At 41.0% G+C, this 26,143-nt stretch overlaps 1 protein-coding gene across 1 annotated transcript; it reads right to left on the bottom strand.

Moving 5' to 3' along the window:
* Positions 1 to 1,327: 1,327 nt before the first annotated feature.
* On the bottom strand, positions 1,328 to 25,913 carry LOC119745180. Its single transcript, XM_038221403.1, has 16 exons — positions 25,733 to 25,913; positions 23,615 to 23,701; positions 22,099 to 22,177; positions 20,156 to 21,533; positions 18,271 to 18,428; positions 16,787 to 16,866; positions 16,050 to 16,183; positions 15,161 to 15,254; positions 13,160 to 13,296; positions 11,416 to 11,612; positions 8,529 to 10,636; positions 7,572 to 7,639; positions 6,788 to 6,924; positions 5,814 to 5,992; positions 4,447 to 4,531; positions 1,328 to 3,064 (listed from the first exon to the last, which is right to left on the bottom strand). Exons 2-16 carry the CDS (start codon positions 23,656 to 23,658, stop codon positions 2,909 to 2,911), a joined length of 5,034 nt encoding a protein of 1,677 aa, XP_038077331.1. The 5' UTR covers positions 23,659 to 23,701; positions 25,733 to 25,913; the 3' UTR covers positions 1,328 to 2,908.
* Positions 25,914 to 26,143: the final 230 nt, after the last annotated feature.

The following is a 26,143-nucleotide window of genomic DNA, read 5'->3' as shown; positions in this document are numbered from 1 at the left end:
TATTTCAGTAAATTGTTTTCATCTAACAGTAGTTTATGAAATTGACTTTCCAGCCATCTTTATTTTTGGTGCTACATGTGCATATTTTTTGAAATATGAAATACATTGTATATTTTTTTAGGTTTGGGTTCCGCCTTTTACTTGCCCTATATTATGATGTGTATAACTGATTTAAATATGCTGGAATTGGCCATTTACAAGACTTACAAAATTTGATTTGCACAGCTGATTTCCAAGGAATATGTAATTGGGAATTATTTTAAATATTACAGAGATCATCATAAGATTGGTTCCTTGTTCATAGAGCAAATGCATGTATTTATAACGATAGTTATGAAGGTGTCAAATGTAGAACTAAAATGTTTTAATTTTTTTTGTTATTTTTCAGAAAATTTTACTGAGCACATTGACAATCAGTTTATGTAGTGTAGAAATATTTAATAAATGTACCATTATAACCGTAAGGCAGCGGTTTTTATTATATCATTCAATCATTCTCACCTTGTGGATCTGATGCAAGATTTTGCAGTTTCCATTGTTTGAAACATTTCATTGTACCATCTCATTTATATGTGTTTCCAAATTAAGATGTAGAACAACCAAAACATGCTTCTCTGAGTTTCTTTCAATGAGTGACAATTTTTTTTTAAAGTTTGAATTTGACTTTCTGGTGGCAGAAAAGTTCAATAAAAAGATTTTCAGTGACTTGTCAGAGTGTCGTCAATGTTTAAGATTTGTACATTTGCCATCAATTGATATGGCGCGGGACTTTGCTCTATGTAAGTTTTTTGGGGGGTTGCGGGGGGAGGGGGCTTAATGGTTGAAAAAGTAAATGGATTAAAGTAGCTGTAGCTCAGCTGTTAAGTACATGTACAGTAAACTCTGGCTAAGTCTGTACTCTCGGGACCCGAGAATTTGTGACGACTTACGCGTATGCAAACATCTGCTGTAAGTCGTCATTTTGCCGACTGACATGAATGTCATTCACAAGTCGGACACGAGTCAATCACAAGTCAGTCACAAGTCAATCACAAGTTAGTCACAAGTCAGTCACAAGTCAGTCACGAGTCAATCACAAGTCAGTCACGAGTCAATCACAAGTTAGTCACAAGTCAGACACAAGTCAATCACAAGTTAGTCACAAGTCAGACACAAGTCAATCACAAGTCAGTCACGAGTCAGTCACAAGTCAGACACAAGTCAAGCACAAGTCGTCACATGTCATCACAACTCAATCACATGTCAGACCTCAGATATAACGTCCGAGGTTAATTTGTTATTACATACATACTTGAAAACAATTATTTTCTCATTTTATGAAACACTGTCAGATTCTTCATCTAATATGACATTTATTTGAGCAAAACGGTCAAATTTCCAATGGAGAATAACTGCTTAGTCCTGGAATATCATTGGATATCTCCCATTTGTCAACCTAGCTCCCGAAAAGAAGTCAAAATTTTCAAGAACGATTTAGTCCAAATTCCTTCTCATTTCCTTTTCATTATGATCTGTCAAAGGGCAATCAAAATCTCTCAATGTCCCATCATCTGTTTATTGCTTGTTACATTAAAAACTTATCAAAACTTGAAGAAGTAATGTCAAATGCTATGCTAGTTTATTGCAAGTGATGTGAATACATGTACATGTACCTGTATAAACTGCTATTTTAAACTGCCCTAATCGGCTTGTTTTTGTAAAAATGGGTAACCGGCAGAGTCGTTATCGAGTCAATCACAAATCCGGTCACAAATAAAACAGGCATGCAACTGGGAATTTTGAGAAAACGAGGAAACTCCAAACCACACAAGACTTTGTACATGTACAGAGTTTTCAATGTTTAATGGCATTCAGGAGAAGTAAAAAACGAGGAAATCATCGAATCCGAGGAAAAGTTGCATGCCTGATAAAAGGCTTTTTTTTATCACAATTCCTTCAACAGCTGGTCACCCTGAGACTGGACGACTTTTGGCTGACGTGTGACTGACTAAGCGTGACTGATTTGTGACCAACCTGTGACTGATTTGTGACTGACTTGTGACTGGCATGTGACTGAATTGTTGCCGACATGTGACCGACTTGAGTCATTGAAAGTCAGTCACATATCAGACATGAGTCAGTTACAAGTACTTGTGACTGACTTGTGATGACACGTGCCTGACTTTTGACCGACTTGTGTCCGACTTATGACTGACTTTTGACCGACTTGTGTCTGACTTGTGGCTGACTTGTGACTGACTTCAATGGAAGTCTCAACTAAAACAAATAGATCGCTACAATTAGAAAAACAAACCATAAAATCTAACCATTTTTGTTTTTTCTTTAAACCCAAGTGACCCAGGGGAAAAAAAATAGGAATAAGACAGGTTAAAGAGTAAGTGTATAACTTTTTTTTTTCATTTACATGGAGCAGAATATTTGCCACTGACAAAACAAAGACAGTAAAATATTACAACACTAATGATTCCTAGGGATTAAATTCATGTACAATTATTAAAAATGTTTCATGTTATCCAAAAAAAAAGCAACTAACATGACTAATATAATTTCGGGAGGCCAAACAGCCTGAACAAACATGACAACTGAAAATAACGAAGAAACATAACCAAAAACACCAGGGCTAACTTATTGCTTATTGCTAGTTACAAAGGAAATTAAAGTGTGACTGGATATGCTTGGGTCAAACAGATTTTGTGTCACCTCCAAAAGTTCTCACAATTTAAAAATGCTATAACAGAAAGGCTACATACTTAAATTTTCCTGAAATACACATTTCAAATTTGTTTAAGCATTCGTTCAACATAATTACCCTTAAATGTTAAAAATAATGGAAGTTCCAGTTGTAGCTATCTGCATAGACTATATTTTGGTACACGGCAACCAAACGACAAACTCAACACAGCAGATGTCAGTGGTCCTCATCTGACCAGTAATAATCACGATCTTCATCCGGGTCTGAGTCCGATACTGGGGTGACGTCGAACATATCTGCAGCCTTGTCCCCCATGGCTTGGGTTAGTGATGCACTGCCAGATTTGGCTGTACCCCTTCCAACGGTGGTGGGCTACAGAGTTGAAGAAACATAGTCAAGGTAGTTAAAAGTAGAGTGCAATGTATATCATTTGTCATTGTTTCGCTTGAAGCAAGGAAAGTGCTCAGAATCTAAAGACGGGTGTTGATTTCGGGCATAATTCAAACCATGACTCGCAACTTTTGAATTAAAATCAAGATCTTGGAATATTGTTTTTTCGGAACATACAGCATTCACCGAGCTTAAACTTCATCAGGTTAGTTGTTAAGCACACTTTTTTTTTTGGGTTATAGCCACTGGTCAACATTTGTATGCGCCAGTAGTAGTATCACAATAATCATGTGAATATTGACATATTTCTAAAGTGCTGGTGTATTAAAAAAAAATTGGCATCTGACATAAAAGCGCCATAACTTTACGATTAAAATATTCATAGCTGTATAGGCGTAGTTTTGTTCTTTGAATATTCAAACTAGCAAAAGGCAATGTGAATATTTGGTTGATGATCAAATATTTGAATATTTGATTTATTTGGGACAGCCCTAGTGGTTGAAAATGTTGGCTGTGCGTGCATGTTCACGTTGATTTCCATTGTGCAAGCTTTAAGCCCAATTGACCTATCGCAGTAGAATCGCATTAGAATCGCGTCAACGCAGCTTGTGAAATATTGTCCAAATACATGATATACAAATGGACGTGGAAAGTGCAAAATCTTAAGTGTACAAAAACTCCACAGGGTTGTCTAATAGGCGTGGTAAACTTGCAAACATCAATAGGTCAATAGCATAGCTGGGGTCCCATTTGCAGGGGAGGGCCTCACTTCCTGGAGGGGACACTTAGGCCGTGTCCGAAATGGGCTTCCAGACCTACGTCTACGTCTATTGTCAGAGCGTCCCCGCGTATTTTCAATGGGCGCAGACCTAGACCTAGCTCTAGACAACTGATTCGGATGCAGCCTTAATTGAGGTCATAGTTTCAAATAACACAAAGCTGATTTTGCCTTCTCCTAATTCCAGGGGGGGGGGGCCATAAGGGAAGACAGGCCACCTTGAGGAGCAAGAAGGCATGCTCTGAGGACCAGTGACTCATTGGGGAGGGGGGGGGGGGGGGTTGAGGTTGCATATCTTTCGTAGGTGCTGTTTGGTTGTCTGTCATCGCCATGAGTTGGGCTTGGCTATAACTGTATTTCAAAAGTTGTCATACCATATTTAAGAAAATATGTCAATGGTAGGATGTTTAGCAGGAAAAGATAAGTGTTGAGGTGGTCTCTGAATAAACTACATGGTTTTAAAACAAACACGATTCGTTAACTGGAAAATGATACTACAACATCATGATTAACACTGCCAAAATGATGGATTTATTTGAGCTTTGGCAAGAGAAATTCTGTTTTGTAAGAATTTACTGCGACCTACCTGTTTGGCTGTGTAAGGTCTTTGCGTTAGGCCACGACCTTTCTTCTTCTTCTGAAGGCCATGTATGTACTGATCAATGTGTTTCCTGCAGGTGATAAGATTCCATTCAAACAAAGTGCTGGATCAAAGGATACTATCTTGAGATGAACGAAGCATGCGTGAAACGTTCAACAGCTTCAAGAAATGATATTGTTACGCCAGAGGAAGAAATGAAACACAAAATGTGCTAAGACAAAAAAAAAAGCTCCCACATGCACAAAGAACAGAATTAAGCCCGGTTCATACTTCACGCGAAAGCATGTGCGAAGCGAAATTCATGTCGTCAACAATGGTGGACGCGCTTCGAATGTATTGTTGATGTCACAAATTTCGCTTCGCTTTCGCGTGAAGTATGAACCGGGCTTTACTGGACAAGATTTGTACTTTAAACAGTGGGTAAATTTTCAAAATTTGACCACAATTTCACATTTTTACAATCTGAACAAGATGTGGTTGCAGAAATGAAGTCTGTTAAAACACATCAGGCCTTGTCTCCCCCCCCCAAAAAAGTTGTTCATTGTTTATTCCCACACTATTTACGTTTCTCTGTATTTGTATCAATGCCAACATGAAGTTTTCCCATCCCCTTTGGATATATCTATACTACCATGATTATTTTATTTGTGAGGAATCAGAGTTTCAGGCAGGCTGCTATCTAGGGATTTGGCTCCAGAAGATTTTGTTGGCCCAGAATTGGGATACTTAGTTTGATAGGCTTACAACACGCATGCAACTGGGAAGTTACAAAAAAGAGGAACTTATAATCTTTCCCAGACTTTGTACAGTGTTTTTTCTATTTTTAATGGCAAGCATGGGAAGTTAAAAAGAGGAAATCAGCTGACCCGAGGAAAAGTTACATGCCTGTTACGATCTGTGAAATGAACATCAAGTCATAATGAGATCAATAACTGGAGTATACGCATTATTTACGCGTCGGCCACATTATATTGAAAGCAAGGTAAGTTCTTCATTTTTGGAACTTGAGAGTAGAAATGAAAGCAATGTAATAAAGTTCATTACAAAGTAATTCCAGTCTGCTCTGATGAATTATTTTAAATTTATGATTAAACATACCCTCGTGTTTTAAGCCACATTTAAAAAAACAAAATTGTAAGTGAGGCTTGGAATGCCGAACAGTCTGGCACCATCCCATTCAACAGTTTACAATTTATACAAAAGATTCAGGGAACATGATCCAAAATGGCTTCCTCGTGACTAAGGTCTATTTCCTTTTGTTAAGGACGTAAATTCAGCTTTTTTCTTGAGCCAGGGGTTTGCTTAAGCCAGGGATGAAGCCAAGAGATTAGTAACTGGAACCTGTCTCTTACCTGTCCACAGAGGGCAGCAGACCAGGGCTGATGAGGTTGGAGTAAGGGGTCTTCTTATCCGACAGGGGCAGCACCCCTTGATAGCGGACACTAGGTGTCTTGAATCGCGCCGAGCCGGGTGTCTTGCCTGGTTGGCCCTCCTGGCTTTCTTCCTCTGTGTCCCACTCACCGAGTGGAATCTGAAAGAAATGATTTCGAGACGGTCAGGGGTGGTGGGAGGAGAGGGGAGTTGTCTGGACTTGCAGGGATGTAGTCAAGTCCATCGTCACAAAGTTAACCAAAATGTAAGGTCACAAGCTTCAGGGAATGAACAATGAAGTAGGACTGCCTTTGAGACAATTCATTTGAATAGCTCGTGACTTCACTTAAGACCGCAGGACTTGTGATTTACTTCAAGGGGCCATGTAATGTAATTTTTTTGAATGCAATCCTTGGAAATGCACCTTTGTGTCCCAGTTAACTTTATTTTCAATTTATCATTTTGCCATTTTTAAGGGCATTTTGGTGCCTTAGGGTTTTTGTGCTAAAGCAAATTTGCATATTGATGAGTAAAAAGTGTGATGACATTTCAGACAGAAACCTCAATGTTACAGCTATTTCAGCATCAAAATTTGCCACAATTGCGCATATTTTGCTGTCATAAATCTTCTTTTCTTTGATTTGTTGTTTCAGTACATGACATTTAAGCCAATGAGCAGTTTTCCCACAACTGTTTTCAATGAGCAACTTTTGGGTTCACAATTTGAACAGAAAACCTTTAAACTGACCAGTGTCTTCCTGAAATGACATCACAGCAACAGCGCCCTCATTTGTCAAGAAAAGCATTGAAAAATTAATTGTTTAAAAAAGTGCAGTTTTCAATAAAATTAAGCAAAAAAGGATGTCAAATAAAATTCATCCCAAGTAAAATTCATGTCAAAGTACCAAATTACAAGAAGTGATTTAAACCATCATCAATTCTACACATAGATCACCTTGAGTTTCTTCTGCTTCTTGAAGGGAGTGGAGTCAAAGATGTCATCTTCGTAGCCCCGGCTGTGCTGCTCTACAAGCTCCCGCAGTTGTCGTTTGCGCTTCATTGTACCAACCTTGGCTGTCAGTGCAACGGCGGCTGCGAAACGGGGAAGGATTGGGGAGGACAAAATCAGGCCGAGGAGGGACTAGAGTGAAATACTGCAAATTTCAGAAAAGTTTACGCATCACATTAGGCTGAATAAAAAAAAAGAAAAGTTTCTCGTCCGGGTTTTTGAAAAAAAGGAGGAAGAGGGGCTTTTTGTATTTTTCAAGATGGCCGCCATTTTAAAATTTCCTGCAACCGTTGGCGTTTCCACTGTTCAAAGACACTTTTAAAATGAAAGACAAGTTGGACAAGAGAACTGAACATATTAACAGTTCAGTCATTTAGAGTTGTATTGGTCTACAATGAACAGTGTTTTATTTTCCGATTAATTTGTGGACTTTTTCGGTGTTTTTTTACTGCATATTTCAAAAATAAAAAATAATAAAAAATCCAGGTGGCCTCCGAAAAGGAAGTTGGCGGAGATGAGAAACATGTTTTTTTTTTTACTTCACCTTACTTGGTGTTTTCAATTGGGCCGTTTTTCTGTTTTATTTTCCCAACATGGTCTCCATGGTAACCCCGGGTGGCGCCTGCATTGTGAAGAGATTCTTATTGAGGCATTCATGCTTGTTGTACACTATGAAGCAGTTTTGGAGTAAACTGCGTTCCTGTGGAAACCAAATGTTTGAATGTCTTACTCTGTGCCTGGTTCTCCTGTTGCTTGGACTGCTGTTTGGAGGGCTTGGTTGCACTCGACTTTGTGGCACTGGAAAATGAAGAAAAGCAAACCCAGCAATATATACTTCAGTCTTGAATTAGTAAAACTAAAGTACAGTAAAACTTTGCTAGCCAGATCTCTAGATCTATACAACTCTGCCATCTACACTGTGCATCAGTGGTAAAACGTGGTTTTATAAGGTAGAGTATATCTTTTGTCATTTGTGCAATTTTTTTTCGTTTGAAGCAACAAAAGTGCTTAAAATCTAAAAAAGGGTGCTTAACAATAAAAGCCTGATGAAGTTTTAGCTCAGTGAATGCTGTATATTCCCGAGAAAAACAATATTCTAGGCTCTTGATTTCAATTTAAATGTTGGCGAGTCATGTTTTGAATTGGATCTGAATTTAGCGTCCAAAAACATTCTCAATCAGCCGACTGCAGCTACGCGATGTAACGCACTGATCTGACGAATAACAGTGACCGCGCACCCATGTGTGTCATGTCAACCCTCATCCATTCATGGCTTTGCCGACTTAAAAATGCACTAGTAACGGAAATTTCCAAAAATGCGTCTATGGAAATGACCTTCATTTATTGCTTTCTTCAGTTACTGTTTGGAAAGCTGCAAATGATCTACTCTACCTTTAACAAAGAGTGAACATTTCCCCAGCTGAACAGTTTGCAGTCAGGTCTTTACAAGTCAATCACAAGCCATCCAGTACCAAGACAAATCACGATCAGAAGTGCGACAGAGACACGCCGCTGTCATTGTTCATACCTCCTTACTTATAATGTGCTTGTGATTTGACATCCGACTGACTTGTCTTGATAATCTTGTGATTGACTTGTGAATGACTTGTGACGGAGCTGTCACGGAGCTGTGATTGGAGTTGCTTTTATAGATCAACTGTGCTTCTGAAAGAATGACAGAACTCACCACTGAGGAGGAACTCGTTCCTGAGTCAGACGCATGTCTCTCTCCGCATCCCTGAACTCTGACTTCCCATTCACCTCCCTTCTGGGTGTCTCTCTAATTTGTTTCTCCTCTACTTCATACGTCTTAGAATTTGAAGCTCGCACACCTTGAGAAGCTTTTGGTGTTATGTCAGAATCGCCTTTCCATTTTCTGTTGTCGTCTTGATTCCTTTTTATGCTGCGTTTAGATGTTATGCTCTGGATTTGCTTTGGGATGTCCTTCCTTGGGAGAGGTACCAGTACTGGTTCAGGTCTTCTGTGGTTCCCTGTGTTTTCTACCTCTTGGAGAGGATTATTTGTATCTGATTCGCTTCCACTCTTCTTACAGTTCCTCTTGGGCTGATGCCTCTGGATGACGATGGCTTTCTTGCTTCGTCCCCTCCGGGAGGTTTCCTCCCCGGCTTTAATCGTCTCGTCTGTGTCTCCAGATGAGGCCTGCAACCTCAAGGAAACTGCTTTGTCTGGGGCTCTGGGTGTGTTGTCTGTGTCTTCAGATGAGGCCTCCTGAGGTGCCTGTCTGTACGTTGTTCTCTTCGAGCTCCGACCAGAGACAGGTTTCTGGGATTGTATGACTTGTTCATCATCTGATGTCTGGTCAAGGACTGGTTTGTGGCCCTGCCTGGTTCTTTTACTTTTCAAACGAGTACTGAGTGACTTTTTCTGCCTTCTTGTGGGTAAATTTGAGACATCCTCGTCGTCAGAAGTCTCTGTGAGGGTCGTTTCTCTGTCAGAGCTTACAGGATTGACTATGTTGTCAGTTTCTCCAGTGGTGGTGGTGGTGGTTGTTTCTGTGGTGGTGGTTTCATCGGTAAGATATTGGGGATCTTCAAGGGTTCCGTGGATCCTCCGGTAGGGTTTGGTTCTGGTCACCCACGTCATGTTGACACTCTTATCTCCTTCTTCGCTCCAGTTGCTGACAGACTCTCCTGTGGTGGTGTTGGTGGACGCTCCTTTGGGAACATAAGGAATCCTCTTTGGAATAGGTTCCCCCTCATCATCGCTTAGCTCATAGACGTCAGATGTGCTCGGCAACCTCCCAGCGTTGGACCGTTCCCTGTCAGATGATGCCGAGAGTCTCAAGGTCCGCTCTCTCATTCGGGCCATCCTGCCTTGCTTGTGCTTCTCAACGACTGCCAGGATCTCCTTCTGAAGGTTCAATGTTTCAACAGCCCCCCTTGACCAACCCCTCTCAGATGACATCTTTCCTTCTGGCTCCACATTCATGACGTCTGTTCCTGGGCTCTCACTGTTTTGCTGAGGGTCCGAGGAGGAGGGGCCCAAAGTGCTGCTGCTGGCCTCACCAGTACTATTTCGATTACTAGAGGGAGTTTTTCCGACGGCAGGTTGGCCCCCTGGCAGGGAACCTTCGTCTTCTGACTGGGGGCTGAATTGATAATAAAGAGGTGAAACTGATGCATTTCTCTGAGGTCGAGAGGATGCCCTCTCTATTTCCCTTCTAGCTCTGTCTTTTTTCGGAGTGGGTGGCTGCTTACTGCCTCGATGGTGACGTGAAGGGCGTACCACCTCCCTCTCATGGTTTACATTGCCCTCTGGACACTCAACAGGCTTTGTAGAGCTTGTGGAGGCTGTGTCGTCAGTTGCTGCACCAGGATAATCGGAGCTACAGGTGTCCACAGAACCTTCCATCCTTGGTTCTTCTCGTCCATTTCTTCTGCTCCTCTGTTGATACCTGGACTTTCCCCTCAGTGGAAAGACTGAAGGCTTGTTATCAGTGCCAATCTTGGAGGCTAAGACCTTTCCTCCAGTGACATCTACGTTCTCAGAGGAGTCTGTGGTTGTTGCCTTCGGCCTGAATCTTCCCTTCCCGTCCTGTCTCACTGTCACAGCCTCTTGGGAACGTTTGGCCTTTGTCTTCGATGCTGACCACTTGATACCACGGCCATTTTGACTTTCCCCCCTGTCTGTCTGGCTTTCTGGCTCAGGGCATGATGAGCTTTCCTCGTCAACATCACTGTCGTCCTTTCGCTGCTGCAGTCTGTGCTTCTTTACCGCAGATGCCACTTGGAGCTTACTGGTGTTTGAAGTACGTTTGATCGCCCTCTTGTCTCTCTGACAAGGAAAGATTTAAAAAAAAATAATAAATAAATAAATGAGAAAAAATTAAACCGCATTGATGGTCAATGTGTAATCAAGCCTTTGACCACAGAATTCATAGCCACAATAATACAGAATAAAAACAATATACAATATGTATCAAATTGTAATGTAATGATTGTAATGTGACAGCGCATTGTAATCATGATGCTTATTAATTGAGTCAGAAATATGTAGGGCTGCCCATTTTCAAAAAATGTATTATTCAATTACTCGAAACTGCGCTTGACCGAATATTCGGATATTGCCAGATGCAAGTACGTGCTGCGCCGCTAAAGAATTGCACGAAAAGCGCGCCAGTTAAAATCTGCATGTGTCAATTGATATGGGTTGCATGAGTCTTTTGCAGTAACTATTTTAACACTATAAAGGGCTTAACCTCCTAAAAAGATGTGAATGATGAAATGCCTCTGACAAAAAGTTACCATCAACCAAAAAAATGGCACCCGACAATACGGTGCTACAACTTTACGATAAAATAACATCACAATGCGTAGTTTTTCCCCCCATTTTTCAAACCAGCAAAAAGCTATTTGAATATTTGGTTGATGATCGAATATTGAAGTATTCGGTACAGACCTAGAAAAGATGCACACATGACATTTTAAAGCATACAATAGAGAAAGAAGAATGCAAGACTGTAGAAAAAGTGTTGACAAAAATTTACTCGTTGGCATTTTTCTTCCCACCAGAAACAATGAACACGATAATTTACAGGCATAAGTATTGCTTACAGGTCTGAGTTCTAGGGAGTCCTGCAGGCTGATCTGGTTAACGGATGAAGAGGTGCAATCCTCCGTGCCGAGCAGAATCTCCACAAAGTCCAGGGAGGTGTTATGACGGATGCGCTGCCCTGTCCAGTAGGCCAAGGGGGGCTTGATCAAGCGGCCACTGCTGGAACGCTGTAGGTCCTTCACTCGCAGATTCTGAGCTGGAGTTAGAAAAATAGGAACAAAATGTGAGGTTTTTTTAAACCGTAAATCCATGATTTCTTTTGTGAGATACTTTTCTGAATCTTCCAAAATGCATACTGTGCAGGAGACCAATACTCTTGGCTCTGACACTTTCAATGGTAATTAAGTCTCATGTAAAATAAAAGTTGCTTGGCTCTACCTTCCTGAAAATCTCCTGCTTGATTTTGAAGGATCTAGGGGGATAGTGTCAATCTGAGTCTTGAATTCACCTTTGACGACTACGTAGGAGGGAGGGGGAGGGGAAGAGGTGGGATGTGCATGCTGTAGACTTCAAGTTGGTAAGGCCAAGTAAAAAATCAAAACATATTTAGCGTCCCCGCCCGCTACCTTTTTGGAGGCAGCCTCCATTTTTATATTTATTGAAAAAAGAAAACCCTGAAAAAGTGATAAATTTTAAACATGTTAAACAATGACATCATTTTGGCCTCTTTGTCTGTTGCATCTAGCCCATATAAAGCTGGTATGTCATTTCCTGAGTCCAAGTGGCAGCCATTCAAAAAAAAAAAGGTGGTGGCCATCTTGAAAAATAGCCCGGCCGGTCGTTTCGGAAAATGGGTCGGGCGGCCATTTTGGAAAAATAAAATTTAAAAAAAGGGCCTCCTCCTTCCTTTTTTTCAAAAAGGCAGGACGCTTAACATGTTTTTTGTTTACATGGCCTAATTCGAAAGGTTTTATTTGCCCGCCACGCCATATTGCCCCGGGAGGAGACATACTGCATACCGTTCCAGTGTGCGGGAACGTTGTGTACATACTTGACCTCAAGATGCGTGTGCTTTAATAATCTGTTCTCAGCTTTGTGCACAACATATAGGAATTGCTGCCAAAATTGGACGGAGCACTCTGATTGGCTAAAAGAATCAGTAGGATATAAATATTTGCACCTGGCGGTTACGCGATGCACGTCTCGTTCTCAGCGCGCGTCTCGGTGTGGTGCACGTGTCTGTACATGTGACATGTGTGGTGAATATATGCAACATAATAGCCTGGAGCGAATCAATTGCTCGAGGGGTCGAAAGCTCATTCCTGGTTTGGTATCCATGCATTAACATATTCTCAATCGAAAAACAAGATTTTGATATCAAATTTTCTAATTTACAATTGAGTGTAACATTGTAATGAAAATCGTTTAAAATTGGAAAAAGAAAAGAAAGAAGCATATATTGATCTAGCAAGCGAAAGATATCCCCTATGTTATGATGGATACTTCCCCAGCAATACAGGTTGGCTATCGATTGGCGCTGGGCGCATAAATGAATAACTGTCCGAATTAATATAAGTCCAGTTGTTAGACATGTCGAGGCTAGGATTAATGTAAACACGATACACAGCGGGCTCCTTGCTGGCGCTAGTAAATATTGGGTGCCCCGAAAGACAACACGACTGTCTAGCGACTTGTCATCAATTCTAGGTGTTCACCTAACTTAAAACCCGCTAGCAGGTTGCTGGCAAATTGCTGTTAAAAATGGAACCCTATTGAGGCAACATGCAATATTTTTCAACTCACGAGTAAGTTCGACTTGATTCTTTTTCTTTGCCTTCCGCATGGAGTCGGGGACAGTAGGTTCCGCATGGCTGGGTACTGGGGTCACTTTGAGGCGCTCCTTCGTCCGTGGAGATTTGCTCGATTTCATCTCGGCTTTTCTATTAAAAGTTGAATAGATACAAACATTCTAATTAAACCTAACAACCACGAAAATTGCTATTAACCAGGTTGGCAGCATGTTACTTTGGGCGTGATCCCTGGCTACATGCATGGCATATATACAGTCATATGGCTTCTGACTAGCGACCATTGAACAAAGATATTGACAAAACGGGGAACCGCCAACATAGGGCTGGATAGCTCAGTTGGTAGAGTGCTGGAAACGTCAATCCGGAGATCGCAGGTTCAAACGCTGCTCCAGTCAATTTCTTTGTTAAACTTTTAAAAGCCAAGACAAGATAAGTTTGCGGTAGCACCATGTGAATAAATCTCTTTTGTGAGTATGTGTGGTTCTGAAAAGAACCGGAGGGACTTTTAAAAGCCAGGCAATTTCGGAAGATTTCAACCCGAACAACGTTTTTCTGTGCTTCTGACAAAATTTAGGACATCCCTTCCCGCATACATATAAAAGTGACTGAGCTCCTCAGAATCAGTCAATGAAATCATAGAAATTTTTTTAACAATAGTCCGTGAAAGTACAATAAGTGCTAACTTCATATTTCTACTTTTTGTGATTTAGAGTTAACACAGTGTTTCTGTCAGGTTCAAAATAAGTCATCGACGTCCATCACAAGTCAATCCAGGGGCGCAAATCCCTGGGGGGGGGGGGATATATATCCTCCCCCACTTTTTGACATTAGAAATGGGTTATTGGATCATCCCCCCCCCTCTTTTTTCATGGTGAGAAACAAGAGGTATTTTTGAAACTTCCCAACAACCAAAATGTATTCAATAGTACTGAAAAAGGGAGAAAAAGTACAAAAGCTTTAAATGCGCCATTTTGATGTAAGACTAAGTGGATGTACATAAGATGTACATCTGTATCATGAACAGCGCCCCCTAGTGTCATGTGGTGTCCAGCAACCCCCCCCCCCCTTGCTTTTCGAATGTCCACGGCCGGGCAATTTTTTTGATCTTAGTCATCTCCCATCCCCCCCCCCAGCACAGATTTACGCCACCGAGTCAATCGCGAGTTCATCACGTGTCCATCACATGTCAATCCCAAGTCCATTATAAGTCCATCACAAGTCTATCACATGTCCATCACAACTCCATCACAAGTCAGACCCAAGTCCATTACAAGTCCATCACAAGTCAATCCCAAGTCAATCACATGTCACTCCCAAGTCAATCACATGTCAATTCCAAGTCAATCACATGTCAATCCCAAGTCCATCACAAAATCATCACAAGTCAATCACAAGTCAATCACAAGTCAATCACAAGTCAATCACAAGTCAATCACAAGTCAATCACAAGTCCATCATTAGTCAATCACAAGTCCATCACAAGTCAATCACAAGTCAATCACATGTCAATCACAAGTCCATCATTAGTCAATCACAAGTCCATCACAATCACTCACAAGTCAATCACAAGTCCATCACAAGTCAATCACAAGTCCATCACAAGTCAATCACAAGTCCATCACATGTCAATCACAAGTCAATCACAATTCAATCACAAGTCCATCACAAGTCATCAGGTCATCCAGTCTCAAGTCATGTCATAAGCCATTCCAATGAAGTACGACGAGGAATTCCTTTGTTGTTGGTCATCTCCTACTTGTTAATGGACCAGTGACTGAACTTGTGATGGCATTTTTTATGGACCCATCTACTACATGGGAATCAAAATTCAAGTATTGCAGAGTCAATTATTTTGTACACCATGAGAATATCCACTTTTGATTCTGATAAATGTCCTCATTTGGAAAATATCTCAATGTCACTCTGTTCATTAACTTGTTCTTGGTACAATTTGTTTAAAATATGGTACAATGAGTCCAATTTCTGTACATACTTCTTTTCTTCGTTAGTGTAATGATCAAACAGCAAATCTCTCCAGTTATCAGGAAAGCCTTTTTGGAAACTTCGTATCAACGATTCTGAAAAGCCTACAATGAAAACAGAAAATGACAACAAATTAATAATAAAAAAACAACAATGAAAAATCTTATCAAGATGAATCACACAGTGGTGATCTGAAAACTCATACATATATTTGACCATAAATTCTGAAAACTCTGAAAGGAATATTTTTTTGAATTGAAGTCAATCAAAACTTCATTTTACGAAATGGCTGGACCCAAATGTGACCAAATCACTGACTTTTTTGACGTTTTGGGATCATAGATGCTATAAAAACAAAGAAAAACAATAATTTCCCTGTAGTCTGGTTCCCTGACTCCATTTAAGATGAAACGGAGCAATTTATGGACATTGGGGAATTGTAAGTTCAGGGAACCAGTCTAGCTGGCTTGTACCCGTTCATAGGTGTGTAATCGAATGCAAACAAATGCAGACTAACTAAATATGGTCAATTGGGGCCAGTATTTAAAAAAAAAAGGCCAGTTTTTCCAATGCTGGTCAGCCGACCAGCATTGGAAATTGATACAAAAATACCACTTTTCTTGAAAATGACAGTATACCAGGTGCCATGATTTTACAAGATGCTTTACACTGTCATTCACTAACATTCCAGCAAAGTATTTCAAAATAATGTGGTAGTTTTATTTTTTTGAAGTTTGCAAATGTTGTATTTTCCCTTTAAACATTGTTAAATCGGTATACTTTTCCAAGTACATGTGTAAATTGCAAATGATCGTACGTGGCTTTAAAAAAGTTTCAGAGATTTAGTGAAACTGCCCTCTATGAACAGGTCACTTCTCACATGACAGATGTCAGCTCACCTTGCTCCATGGTAAGTGCCCGATCCATTTTGCCGGCCAATCGATAGAGGGCACCAGACTTGGTTGCCAGGAGACGTGGGTTGATGCGCACCATGATGGCGGTGCTGTGCCAAAACTGGTCCTCTTTATCACCACTGTGATAAAAGAAATAGTTTAATGGGGCCTTACATTAGGATGAATTTAGTTAATTCAATTTTCGCTTTGAATTTCACACTCTTGAAAGCTAGTTCAAAAATACCTAAGACAGTTTACCCATTCCTATTGGTTGAGAGCCTGTCACGTGGCTGGTCTTAAATGGATGATAAAGACATGGCTGGCTGGTCTTAAACACTTTTTCAGTCTCGCATAAAGTTTTCACTCCTATGAAATGCAGTGCCTCATGTAGGCATGCGCAATACTAACAGTGAGTCACTATTTCATAGTCCTAAATTCACAATGCACTCACCACAGCTACATCTGCGCGTCATCGCGAAGTACACGCAACGAGCGCGCCAATCTCCATATCAATTTTTTTCAAAAGGCCCGCATAAGAAACTATTTTTGTTTTTTACTCGGCCTAAGTTTGTTTCCCAATTTTAATTTTTCTGCTTTATAACAGCTCACAGAACTTGGGCCTTGATCAGTTTGGGACTCACCCAATTGCTCTGTTAAAATGATTCTTTGGTCACCCCTGATGAAGTTCAATATGTAGCATATTTACAGAGTCAGTGATAGTTGCTAAGAAAATCTGTACTCACACCCTGTGACCCTCCACACACACTCCTTTACAGAACGGAACAGGCTTGATTATCCATCTGTTGATGATTGTGTCCTGTTTCTGAAAGAACAGACAAAAAAATCACAAAGTTCAAAACTGATGACACGCATATTTCAGCACAGATGACGAGCCATTTTCAAAGACGGTGATTGCAGGGAATGCGAAACAGATACAATAAAATATCTATGGACTTTCCCCATGAATGATCGACATTTTCATTTGTGTAAACTACTACAATGCTCATTTTGATCTGCGTAAGTTCATCTCTGTATTGAAAATATGAAATAAAGGTCGAGGGTTATAAGTCTTTTTTCTCTTCCTTCTTTTGTGATCAAGGTATGGTTTTGTCTCCCGTTCGTTCGTGCGTGTGGTCGCCAACTTGTTCGAGATTGGTGCTTCAAACGGGCAGACTGGAAGAAAGCCATTCTGCCGTATCATCGTCTAGATGGATGATGCCTTCGAAACCATGTGGAGCCTGATAGATTTTGCAGTTGGAGACAATATGTTTGATGGTTTGTGCTTCGCCGCATTCACCTGTGTCGGATGGCTCAGCTCCTGTTTTGTACAGGAAATGTTTGTTCTGGCCGACACCTGAGCGTATTCTGTTGAGATTAACCCGTGACTTGCCATGGAGGTCACAACCAGGTTGCTGACGCATAACAGTTGTCCCCCGTTGTGCTTTTTAATGGGTTTATTGTTAATTATCTAAAGCCATGGTCTTTGAAACATCAACAAATTAGAAATGCTGATGATAGCAATGGTTCAGCTAAAGGTTTCATTCGGGGTTGGGGCTGCAATATAGAAGCTTCAATGGAAGGCTTTTGGCAAAAGACGTTTCTTGACTTCAGCCCCTCTATTCCTTACCTACATGTATGTAACAGTCTGCAACTGTTCACCAGAACACAGCCTGCCGCTCCTCCAAGTCAATTGTAAACACAAATTTATTTTCAGTCAAGCTTAATACCAATAGTGTTCTCAGGTCCATGCTCGGTAATTAGTTTTCCATATACCAATGCTGAATAAGTTTTGACGGTTGTTTGTTGCTGAAGTTGTTAACAGGTTTAACAGAAATTGGGTGCCCCCCTCCCCCCGCAACATCCAGCATCCCCCTCCCCCCTATGTATCATATGGGATCCGTGCGCCATCAAAAGAGGGCGAATTTTTACCTCTTTGAGAGCTCAGTGGACGGGACACAAGGCGTTCGCGTACTGTACTGGTTTGCGCGCGAAGTACGCACGACTTCCTGAATGTGCAAAATACGTTCAAATTCAACTTGCGATGGTCTTAGAGACTAATCCCAGCCTCCAATAACTTTAGATACATTTGAAATACGCAGTGGATGGACCGGGAACCAGTCTAGGTCACCCCCAACTCTCCTTTTCTGGCCGTTGATGGGGTACTTGTGCACGGAGCCCATAAACTTAACAATAAAGTTCAGTGACAACTATCATCACTTTGACTCACCTTGGCAACTTCTGAGGGTTCATGACGAATCGGCTCTTCCTCTTTAAGTTTGTCCTCCTGCTCTTTCTGCACTGCCAGCTTGTTGGTCAGTTTCTCTGCCTGTCTACGGGTTAACCTCCTACTTTCTTGCTCTGTTACAGTAGAGTCTCTGTGTGCCACTGCATAGTCAACATGTAAGTTTGTTAGCTACAATCCTTTACACATTTCAAATTCCTGTTTTGTAAGAGTAAGTCTTTGTGAACAAGTTGATATATCGACTTGAAGTGGCATCTGCCAGATGTTGGGACGACTATGATATCTCTTTGGCATTGAGCATAGTGACGCCCACCCTCTACACCCATTAAAACGCCAAAAGTGCATCGTAAAGGACCCCAATGTTTTAAAATTATCAAAAGCTATTCGTAAATACCAGGGACAGTTTGCTTATTCCTTTTGGTCGGGAAGCCCATCACGTGGGTGCTTTTCAACTGTTGTTCAAACACCTTTAAGTGTTTCAACGGCCATGTTTAAACCGATCGAAAGACCCCTATATGATCTCCACATAAGATGTTGAGAACACCACGTGCAACGTTTGCACCAATGAACATGGAGTAAAATGGTAGAGCAAAATCACAACTTACGACATTTTTATGGTTTTTGACCAAAAGGGAATTTAGGAATTGAGATAATAGAGTGATTGAACACTTATGTTATGTTTAAAACCGGTTAGGGGCCTGGAATTTGCAAATCACCCTTTTATCTTCTTTGGAATCAGCTTACACCTATACCCTTCTTTCGGACTGTTCATAAATTCAAAAGATATTTAAAAAACCTACTAATTTCCGGTATTATATAAGACGTGCACCCATAATTCGCATTTGAACAAGTCACACTCCATTATAATCAAATGTTATATTGTAAATAAATACATGCATATTTCAATTTCCATCAGTTTTTCGACTATTAATTATGCCAAGTAAATAATTAATTAATTAATTTATTGACCACAGTTTTAAATTATATCTATAATTGTTGTTTATTTCATAAGTTATTCACTAACGGGACCAGGCTCTGTATAAGCTTAGGCTTTTTTCCTGGTTCCCCCATCTGTCACCACTTATGTTACATTGATCAAAGTGTTGTACATGTATTATTATTCTAGTAAGTTAAGTTATTGTTGTAGTAAATAATCTGTTGCATTTGCATTATATTAATTTGTGACAAATGGAAATAAAAACAATACAATACAATACAATACAATAACTGCTCCATCACACTATTATCAACCGAATCCAACAGAAACATTTTGTTTTGGATCTTTTTGGACTCAGCTGTGGACTCAGTGTTTCCCCTGGCTAATGAACTGAGCGAGGTGGTAACAATTCAAGTTGATGATTGAAACGAAATTTACGCAGTCTGCAAACTGAAAAGAATGCAGCGGTCACAAAAATGCGCGATGATTCCAAAAACACATCAAAATTGTGTGTTCTTGATACATGGAGTTAAAGGAAAAAGCTCATATATTACACAAAATGAAAATTTTCAATTGATATTTCCTTTTTTGCCAATCTTCACAGCGAGGTGGTGATATTGGCAAAAATTGAGCGAGGTGGTCACTGAAAGTAGCGAGGTGGGCCACCTCATGTTTGAATGGGCAGGGGAAACACTGAGCTGTGTGAAGGCATTAGGGAAAACTCTGAACTATTGATTACGAGTCTGAGCAGTTAGAAATAATCAGAGTAATGCTCTTGAATGATATTTGTGGTTGATTTCACTGAAGAAGCTGCTTAACAGATAAATTTATGCAGTTCTGTACAAAAAAATTGAGAAGTAAATGTTTCTGCTATTAGCAGATCTACAAAATACAGATATCCCCATGTCCATTCCAGATTTTAGTTCCGCTTACCACCGTCTGCTGGGTCATTTTCCATGGCTTTGATTTCGTTGATGTCTTTCTCTAGGATCAGTTCTTTTTTCTCTGCCTCCCTCACTTCTTCTTTATCACCTCCGTTCTCCACATCGACTGATTCTACCGCAGCCATTGGTGATGATGGCTCCTCACGATGCTCAGTTTTGTTGTTCTTGAGGATATTACTGTCCACTGTACCCTTGTAAGATATTGCTGACCTAGGGGTATCTTCGCCAGTCTTCTCCTGCCCTGCCTGTAAGCTCCTGATTAATTTCCCGACATCAAGCTTGCTCCCCTTGGACCTGGTCTTCCTCCGGCCTGATCCCTGATTGACTGGAGTCTCTTCAGACAACGCGACCTCTCTGTCTGATGGACGGACCTGAAATTCTGAGCTACTTTTGGGAGTGACCTCTAGCTCTTGGCAGCTGGTATCAGAGTTTACAGGTTTCTCATTACTAGGGCGGATGTCGGCACGTCGCATTCGGTACGGCATATTCCGCTCCGATGCCCTTGGGGAGTGATGGCCACGATCCTGGTTGTTGGCCAGACGGAGCTCTTGCAGAAGTCGCCGTTGTGGCACGCACTTCCTCTTATTGCCCGAGATACCAGGAATCGGTGTTTCTTTTAACGATGGAAGGGACATCCCTTCTGTGTCAGGCTCATAGCTTGACCTCCTACTAGTCCTGCTTGAAAGTCCAGAGCCAGCTGTCAACTCCAGATTGGTTCTATCCACATCACAGGGGTCCTGCCCTTCGTCATTTATCTCCTTGATTCGTGGGGTGATATCTGAGAGACTCACTCCGTTTCCATCCGTCTCCTCCAGATCTGTGACTCTGGTTGCTTTAGTACTACAACTCCTAGTAGGCATTTTGGATTCGGAGGGGGCTGAGGCGCCAGCCTTGTCAGGGGATTTAAGCCTCTTGATCAGGTTGTGCAGGTTTGGTGTGGGCTTCCTCTTCCTCAATCTGTCCTCGTCTTGTCCTGAAGGGCTCAGCAGCCTGGGCTGAGGGGAAAGCTGAGGCATCTTGCCAACTTGGTCTTCCACCTGGTTGAGAGAAGAATCAGAGGCAGTACCGTCACCAATAGTTACATTAGATTCAGACATCCCAGAGGTGTTACGACTCTCATCGCTTGTCCTACTCAGAACACACTCTCCGAATCCATTCCACGATTCAGTTCCAGCTTGTACTTTGAGTTCCATCCCTTCTTCGCCTTTCGGACGAGAATCTAAGACCTCATGAGTGACAGTAGGTCTTTCCTTGGTAGAGATGGTGGGTAGCTTGAAGCCTTTAGCCTTCGCAGAGTGTTTGCTCCGACCTTCCTGAGGGATGTGCCCCTTTGGTGTCGGTGGCTGTGTTAATTCCTGCCGGAACAGCTGCAGAGGGTAAAACAACAAAGTGATTATTCTAGACAGGAATCTCAATGGAGTCTCTACATGTACAAACCTCAGTCTCCGGTCGTCACACATACACATATGATATGCTGTCATGTTTCCAGTGCATTACTTCTGAGGGACTTGAGATGGTATTTACAAGAATGACATATTAAGGTGACCGGGGGTAACAGACAATAAGTTTCCATTTCTGGGTCAAAGTTTAAAGGAGCTGTTAAGCACAGGTATTTTTCTAAGCACAGGAAATATATGCTGAGCACAAACAGGTATACCAGCCAAAATGCCATGCAGTGTATTCAGTTTGCGACTGGTTCCCACCAAGTTGTTTACTTAGCACATCAATTGCAAAGTACCATTATTTTGGCTTAACAGCTCAATGAATTGGGCCCTGTAACATATGTTATGCCCAAGTTGACCCCAACTTTACAAATGTAGCAATGGCTCCAACTACAGTTGGGACAGTCTTAACTATAGTTAGGGAAGTCTTCACTATAACTAGGACAATCCCAACTGTAGGTGGGACGTAACAAATGCATTATCCACTTGCCTTGGCCATTGGGCTCTGCTGATACAACCTCTCAAACTGGTCTACATAATAGTACAGCGGAACTGGCTTTACAACAGAGCTGCAAAAAGCAATATAAGAATTCAATCCAACATGTTTTTTGTTTTTTTTAAAGATTTATGCGGTAGAAATATTGTTTGATCAAAGGTGTGTTTACAGTGTACATGCACCGGTAAGTGATTATAAACTCTTCCAGATAATCTGTCAATGTCCTTCTCAAACACGTACTACATGTATGTAATATATGAACAAACTGTATGAGTGAAACGTATGAAGAAATCTAACTGGTGGCAGGTTCCAAACCCTTTACAACCGCCGCCAAACTTCTCAAACATGTATACTTGAGCTTAACCCTAACAGAACTCAACCCATCAAACCCAAACAGCATGTATTGTTGGAATCTGTCAGGATGGGTACAGTACCCCTAAACTAACAGTCTTTTACATTGGGTTGGCACACCTCCAGAATCAAAGTCAGAAATATGTGTGTGCAGTTTCCCATATGGTGTTGGAATTTGCCAGGATGGGTATGGTTCCTAGTAAATCATGCGAGGGAGTTAGGGTTAATGCAATGTAACTTTTTAACATGTTTAATGCAACCCTTGAAAACGCACTTTTGTGTCCCATTAAACCTTATTTTAAATTTACTTTTGCCATTTCAAGGGTATTTCGGGGCCTTTTTTGTTTTTATGCTAATGCCAAGTTCCATATTTATGATCAAAACTGTGGTGTCATTCCGAGCAGAAAACTCAATGTTACAGCCATTTCAGCACAAAAAGTTGCTAGACTTTCGGATATTTTGCTCTTTTATCTCTTCTTTGGTGATTATTTGTTGTGTCAGTACACGGCAGTAAGTCAATGAGCAAACCTTTCTCACAAATATTGGATTTGAATGAACTCACTGTCCCCAGCTAACTTGGTGGGACCAGTTGGTACATGTAAGACGTCTGCACTAGTTAGCAGGTCGTGGGTTGGAATCCCACCCAGGCCAGCACAGGAGTTTTTTCTCATGGGCACTCAAAGGCATTGAGTAAACAGTGCTAATACATGTCGGTGAAGGGCAAACCCTTATTTATATTACTATCACCCCGACAGAAAATCATAACAATCATCTTGCTTTGGTTTTGAATGAACTATACCGAGTATACATGGTACACAACTTTAAAAAACCATGCAATTGTTCATCAATTTTGAACATCTGTATGCTCCAAATCTTTCTAACGAAGTGGGTATGGTCTTTAGATGAGGAGAGGGGGACATGGCCCCTTTGCCCTATCCTAGATGACCCTTTGCCCTATCCTAGATGACCCTTTGAGTGATTTAACATCCATTTCAATAATTATTCAATCGTTTGATACTCAAACTGTAGTGGTTAATAAATATATTGTTGGACAATTCTCAATCAAATCAAAATAGAACAGGCTCAAGACAGAGACTACATATGTAAACTTACTAAAATTCCAGATAAAAGGAGACGATCACTCATCTAAGTTACATACCTTGATTCAGCAGATGTTGGCTGGTTGTGAGAATGTCCCTCCATTGTTATTCTTAGCTTATCACTTCACTAGCTCACATCTTTCTACCTGAAGAAAAAGTTGGGATTGTATTAAATCATTATATAACCGACATACAGATCCTTGTCATTCAGGCATGCAACTGGGAAATCACAAAAAAAGAGGAAATTCAAATTTTTCCCAGACTTTGTACAGTGTTTTTCTATTTTCAATGGCACACATGGGAAGTAAAAAAAGAGGAAATCAGCTGATCCGAGGAAAAGTTGCATGCCTGGTCATTTGATTGGTGGAACTCATATCACGTGACATTCGTTATTGCTCCCATTCACGCCGGGGCTCAAAAAGTCCCATTCGCCCATGGGGAATGGGAAATACTATTGAATAGTCAGGATCATTCTTGTTCCATGACGCAGTATTTGTGTGCAAATGCATGCTGGTGTGCGCGTTCAGCGTTGCGCGTAGCTGTCACTGTCCGCGTCCCAGTCATGCCATGGCCAGTGAGCATGGTGACTTTTGTACAAAACTGGCTCGAGTTACTCCAGCTAACATGCTCATCAGGAAGAGCATGTTAGCTGGAGGCGGAGCTACTCAACTTGAGTCTCAAGCTATATGACATGCAATGGCATAGACCCGTGAACGTGGCTTGTAAACTTTGAACCAAGTGAAATCGTCCTTCCGTGACAAAAACTGAACATTGCATTACCGTGTGATAAGTACTCACATATCAAGATTTCTTGAACATGTTGAAATCTGCTTTTACGCCAAATCTGGCATTTAAACGAAATTCGAGGTCAAATCTGGCAAAATCTCGACGTCCTGCAACCTCCTTCAACTTTGAACCAAGTGAAATCGTCCTTCCGTGACAAAAACTGAACATTGCATTACCGTGTGATAAGTACTCACATATCAAGATTTCTTGAACATGTTGAAATCTGCTTTTACGCCAAATCTGGCATTTAAACGAAATTCGAGGTCAAATCTGGCAAAATCTCGACGTCCTGCAACCTCCTTCTGATGTATGTGATTTACCACGTGATGAATGCTGTGGATATTTGGTATCACACTGACGCTCCGGGCATTCCTTATGTCCGGATCATAAGTGCGACTCCAAATTATTAGCTGCGTTTATCACGTGGTCTCGTGATTGGCAAATCTGCCGCCGCCTATCATATGCGCCACATGAAGCAGACGGGTAGCTCGGAGGGCTCCAATAATTTGGCACGCAAGTGACCCTGGGTACTTGTCCAGTTAACGTTCTAATTTCTACACGTTCATATGGGTCTTCATTGATGGCAAATTTCGTCGAAATGGCACATCTTGAACACGCGGGAAGGCAAATTTAAATTTCTAGGTGAGTACTCAACATACATACAAAATTATATGTATGGCGGATCGATTTCGCCAGGTTCAAAATGACACAACAGCGTGGCGTTGTATACAACACCACATTCACGGGTCTAGCAATGGCAATCCATGATGTAAGTTAATATTAGCCAGAGACAGCAAACCTGTAGTGAACGTTAGCTTGCCGGATATGCACTGAACATGCGCGCGCAGTAACTGTTTTTTTGGTAGTGTCTTAGACATTTTCCGGTGACAAATTTTAGTGTGGCTCCATCCATGCCAACATTATCGTTGTAGGCCTAAATTCGTATTCACAAGATGGGAATCAGTCCATTTTACAATTTCGGACTTCATTTCCCTTTAAAAAAAAATCCTACCGAAAAAAAAATCCTACTAATAGGCCTAGGCTAATGCTAATTAAAAAAATAAAAGAAGAATATTCTTATTTTTTGGGGATGGGGAAAAACCCTTAAAAACTTTGTCAGCGGGGATCGAACCCAGATCTTCCTACTCATGAGATCCTTCCTCCATGCTTATCCACAAGGCCACAGGTGATACACAACCGTTGGAGGTAGTTTAATATTTTATAGGCCCTACATACATATAATTAATTCAGCCCTATCTTAGAGAGTACAGCGCCCTCTGTTGATAGAGATTGCCGCCGGCAATAATCGGCACTATCTTAAATAAACATGATAAAAGAACAGCAAAACAGCTTCATTCTCTCCGATACGCTTTATCTTACTATAATCTTACCGATACCGATCACTTCATAATGTTATGCTAATTCCTGTACTACTGCGAGCACGGTGAAAGTGCAAAAGCCTGTGTAAAAAAAGTTCGTTAAAATGCAAACATTTTCCGCGCCGCTAGTGATTGCATTGTGTCCGTTAGATTTGCACGATAAAGCAACGTGAAGAACGCGCGGATCCTGACTAATTTGACTAACGCGACTCAACCCAACAAACTGAGTCTTAAGTTGCCTGAGTTACTATAATTACTAAACGCCAACCTTTGTACAAATTTCGTAGAATTAAAGTTATTAGGAATAGCCAACATCTTTAGTCACAAAGAATCTGTATATTAAGATGTCTAAGTCAGCGTAATGGCAAAATACAGAGCGAAGGATTTCTTTTCTATTATAAAAGAAGTGGAGAAGAAAATGTC

This window comes from Patiria miniata, unplaced genomic scaffold, assembly GCF_015706575.1.
Source record: "Patiria miniata isolate m_02_andy unplaced genomic scaffold, ASM1570657v1 HiC_scaffold_7, whole genome shotgun sequence".
NCBI lineage: Eukaryota > Metazoa > Echinodermata > Asteroidea > Valvatida > Asterinidae > Patiria > Patiria miniata.
Note: the sequence above shows the minus strand (reverse complement) of the source record. Positions and strands in the feature narration are given on the sequence as shown.

Excerpts from the sequence above, each read along its gene's own strand:
- LOC119745180 (XM_038221403.1), bottom strand. The coding sequence starts at position 23,658 with ATGGAGGGACATTCTCACAACCAGCCAACATCTGCTGAATCAAG. Across the intron at positions 16,184-16,786 it reads TGTGTGGAGGGTCACAGGGT|TGGTGATAAAGAGGACCAGT; the intron begins GTGAGTACAGAT and ends CTTTTATCACAG. Across the intron at positions 3,065-4,446 it reads GACCTTACACAGCCAAACAG|CCCACCACCGTTGGAAGGGG; the intron begins GTAGGTCGCAGT and ends TCAACTCTGTAG.